General features: G+C 38.0%; 1 protein-coding gene across 1 annotated transcript; it reads left to right on the forward strand.

Annotated features, from left to right (window-relative positions):
* Nucleotides 1–235: 235 nt before the first annotated feature.
* On the forward strand, nucleotides 236–2032 carry LOC148550412 (uncharacterized). Its single transcript, XM_088492860.1, has 6 exons — nucleotides 236–360; nucleotides 903–968; nucleotides 1052–1147; nucleotides 1271–1336; nucleotides 1421–1903; nucleotides 1978–2032. The coding sequence occupies exons 1-6, from the start codon at nucleotides 236–238 to the stop codon at nucleotides 2030–2032; spliced, it is 891 nt and encodes a 296-aa protein (XP_088348986.1).
* Nucleotides 2033–2826: the final 794 nt, after the last annotated feature.

Here is a 2826-nt window from a genome sequence, read left to right on the forward strand (position 1 = left end):
TTTTTTCCACCCAGAACACAACCAAAAAAGAAAAAAGTTGTCGTGGAGGATTCACCTCCTAAAGAAGACCAATACTTTGACGGGTACAGTACCTCGTAAGCTATATTACCGTCTATCGTCGTAATTATTTTTGTTAACATCTTCTTTTATGAATGTAGTGAGACATATGAAATATCAAGTGACGAACTGGATGAATGGCTAGGGCAAAACGTTGATAAATCTGCTGCAGAGGGGTATGTCTTGCTGGGCTGTCTATTTCATATTTTGTTGTGTTTTGTATGCTAATAATTGTTTCTTTTTTCGCAGGGAGAACCAACCTGACCTGCGATCGACAGAAGGTCACTATGTGTCGTCTGAAACGTAAGAAGCTTTATTATTTAATAAAATCTTGTTATCATGATTTGGGTGTATCTTGTGGAACCATTTGGGTGTATTGTGTGGATCAAGTTGGGTGTATGTTGTTTAATAAGTTGGAATATTAAGTTTGTTGTGTTGGGTGTATATTGTCCATTCGGTTGGTTGTATCTTGTGCATTCATTTTATACCTGTATCTTATTTTGTCTGAATAACATGAAATCTGTTATAGAATACCGGCTGTGAACTTGGGAAGTGATAGTCCTTCCTCTCAAGGACACACAGAACAGAGTAGTGTAAACCAGCTGTCACAGAGCATGTAATTTCTCTTTCAAATAACCGTTACTTTTGTTCTTCTATTACCCTTCTACTTCTAATTCTGTATATATTTTTTTTAGAAAAAAAAGCCCTTTATTATTTTATTCAAGAAAAAAAAGGCAGGAAAAAAAAGCAAAAACTGCAAGTATGTAAGTTCTCAAAAAAACAAAGCCTGTCTTCTTTTTGAATTGTTCGGGTGTATTTCTTGAATTTCTTTGGGTGTATTCTAGGTTGAGTCCGTCTGATTTGAATATGATGGTTGTGAGGGAACAGACACCGTCGGAAGCGCTTGCAGTGTGAGTTTTCCAATAATATTTCAACCTTATAACCTTATTATTTTCAAAGGCGTTGTTAACCTTTCATTTTTCTTCTTGTTTAGAGTCCCGATTCAGGTTTTTGTGCCGGCATCCCAAACAACCACTGAGACAGATTTTGAACCAACCCCTATGCTACAGATTGAAGGGACTACAGAAACGTAAGAAATAGTATTGAGTGTATATTTGTTTAGAGTTTGGGTGTATATTAGCTAACAGTTTGGGTGTATATTGTTCCTGATTAGTTTCTTTTACGCCGTGATTAATTTTTTGTAACTGTGCAGCACTCCTGAAACCCCCAAACAACTTCAAGAGACCACACCCACGGTTCCCCCAGCTCCAACTAAAATGTAAGTTCATCAGACTAAAATCAATCTTTGCTTATCATCCGTATATTCTTATTCTTATTCTTATTCTTATACATGATGACGCAGTCATCCAGACGCAGAAGACGCTGCTGCCCTGTTGATGATGGCACGGACAGCATCCTATGTTCCTAAAACAGATCCAGGGGTGCCATCATTCAGCCTTGGATTGACTGATTCAAGCCAGGAGGGGGCGTCAACGCAGGAGACAGAAAGGAAAAAATCTCCAGAAGCTGCAAATTTGATAGAACAATTGGACAGTTTGGTCCAAAGAATAGCAAGCAGCGCGGCGAAGGGAAAAAACACAAGTCCACAAATTCAGAGGGAGACTGGGGGAGAAAGTTCTGCAAAGTTTGAAACTCCTGGGGGAATGAATCAAATTCCAGATGATATGAAACAAAAGTGCTACATCTGGGGGACGAGACTGAAGGAAGATGCAGATGGCAATACTAATGAGTATGAGGAAATGTGCACTCTGATTGGCCAAGGAGAATACATTTTGATGAGAATGCACCTTGCCTCCCTACAGGCAAAAAGTGATATAGAATCTCAGGTAATATTAGAATAACATTAATCTTTTTACACCAAAGTCAATTACAATGCTTATTAATGTAAAATTGATTTTGGCATATATTTCTAGATTGTATCTGCCATCTGCCTCATCCTCAACAAAAAAAATGAAAAGAGGTTTAAAGAACAAATATACTGTCTCCCCCCCCCCCGATATTGTGGTAAGTGTTACTTCTCCGAACTTTGGGTGTATTTTCTGTATTGATTTGGGTGTATTGTTTACGTTCCATTGGGTGTAAGTTTAGTATTTCATTTCTTGATTCGCAATTCTTGCAGTGCATGGCACTTTCGGATCACCCAAACGGGGAATTCGTATCACCAAAAACGAAAAAGGAATTCAGGGTGGAAGCCTACCCGAGTTTCATTCCCTTCATAGATATAAAAAAATTGACTTCGCACCCATATGTAAGTTTTTGTTTGCTAAATTTGTTAGTATGCTTATTTACTTATTTGCAAAATAAAATAACACACTGTTCACGTGTGGCAATCCTTCAGATTTTTGCCCCTATCTGCTACTCGGGGCATTGGTGGTTATGGCTGATAAATACAAGAAAGCGGAAATGTCAAATACTTGACCCGCTACACAAAAAAGCTCCCACCGATGAGAGAAAGGCCATTAATAAATTCACTATAAGTTGCCTCTGTCTTCTTTACTTTAATAGATAGGTCTATTTCTTTAGTTCTGATGGGTGTATATTGTCCATTCAGTTGGGTGTATCTTGTCCATTCATTCGGGTGTATTACTGATTTGTTTTCGTATTTAAGGGATACGTATTTTCAAGATTGATAACATATGCCGGCGGGGGACCTCTGCAGAAAGGGGAGAGGGAAAAGGAAATTAAATCACCATATGTTAAAATATCAGGCCAAAAAACAAGGTATAAATTTGTGACTCTGACCATTAA

Source organism: Arachis ipaensis, chromosome B7 (assembly GCF_059453495.1).
Source record: "Arachis ipaensis isolate K30076 ecotype BB chromosome B7, ASM5945349v1, whole genome shotgun sequence".
NCBI classification, from domain to species: Eukaryota; Viridiplantae; Streptophyta; class Magnoliopsida; order Fabales; family Fabaceae; genus Arachis; species Arachis ipaensis.

What these genes read in the sequence shown, in the direction of transcription:
- LOC148550412 (XM_088492860.1), top strand. Translation starts at nt 236, where the DNA reads ATGTCTTGCTGGGCTGTCTATTTCATATTTTGTTGTGTTTTGTATGCT. An exon ending in CCGTCGGAAGCGCTTGCAGT is followed by an intron (nt 969 to 1,051) that starts GTGAGTTTTCCA and finishes CTTCTTGTTTAG; the next exon opens with AGTCCCGATTCAGGTTTTTG. An exon ending in AAAAGTGATATAGAATCTCA is followed by an intron (nt 1,904 to 1,977) that starts GGTAATATTAGA and finishes AAATTGATTTTG; the next exon opens with GCATATATTTCTAGATTGTA.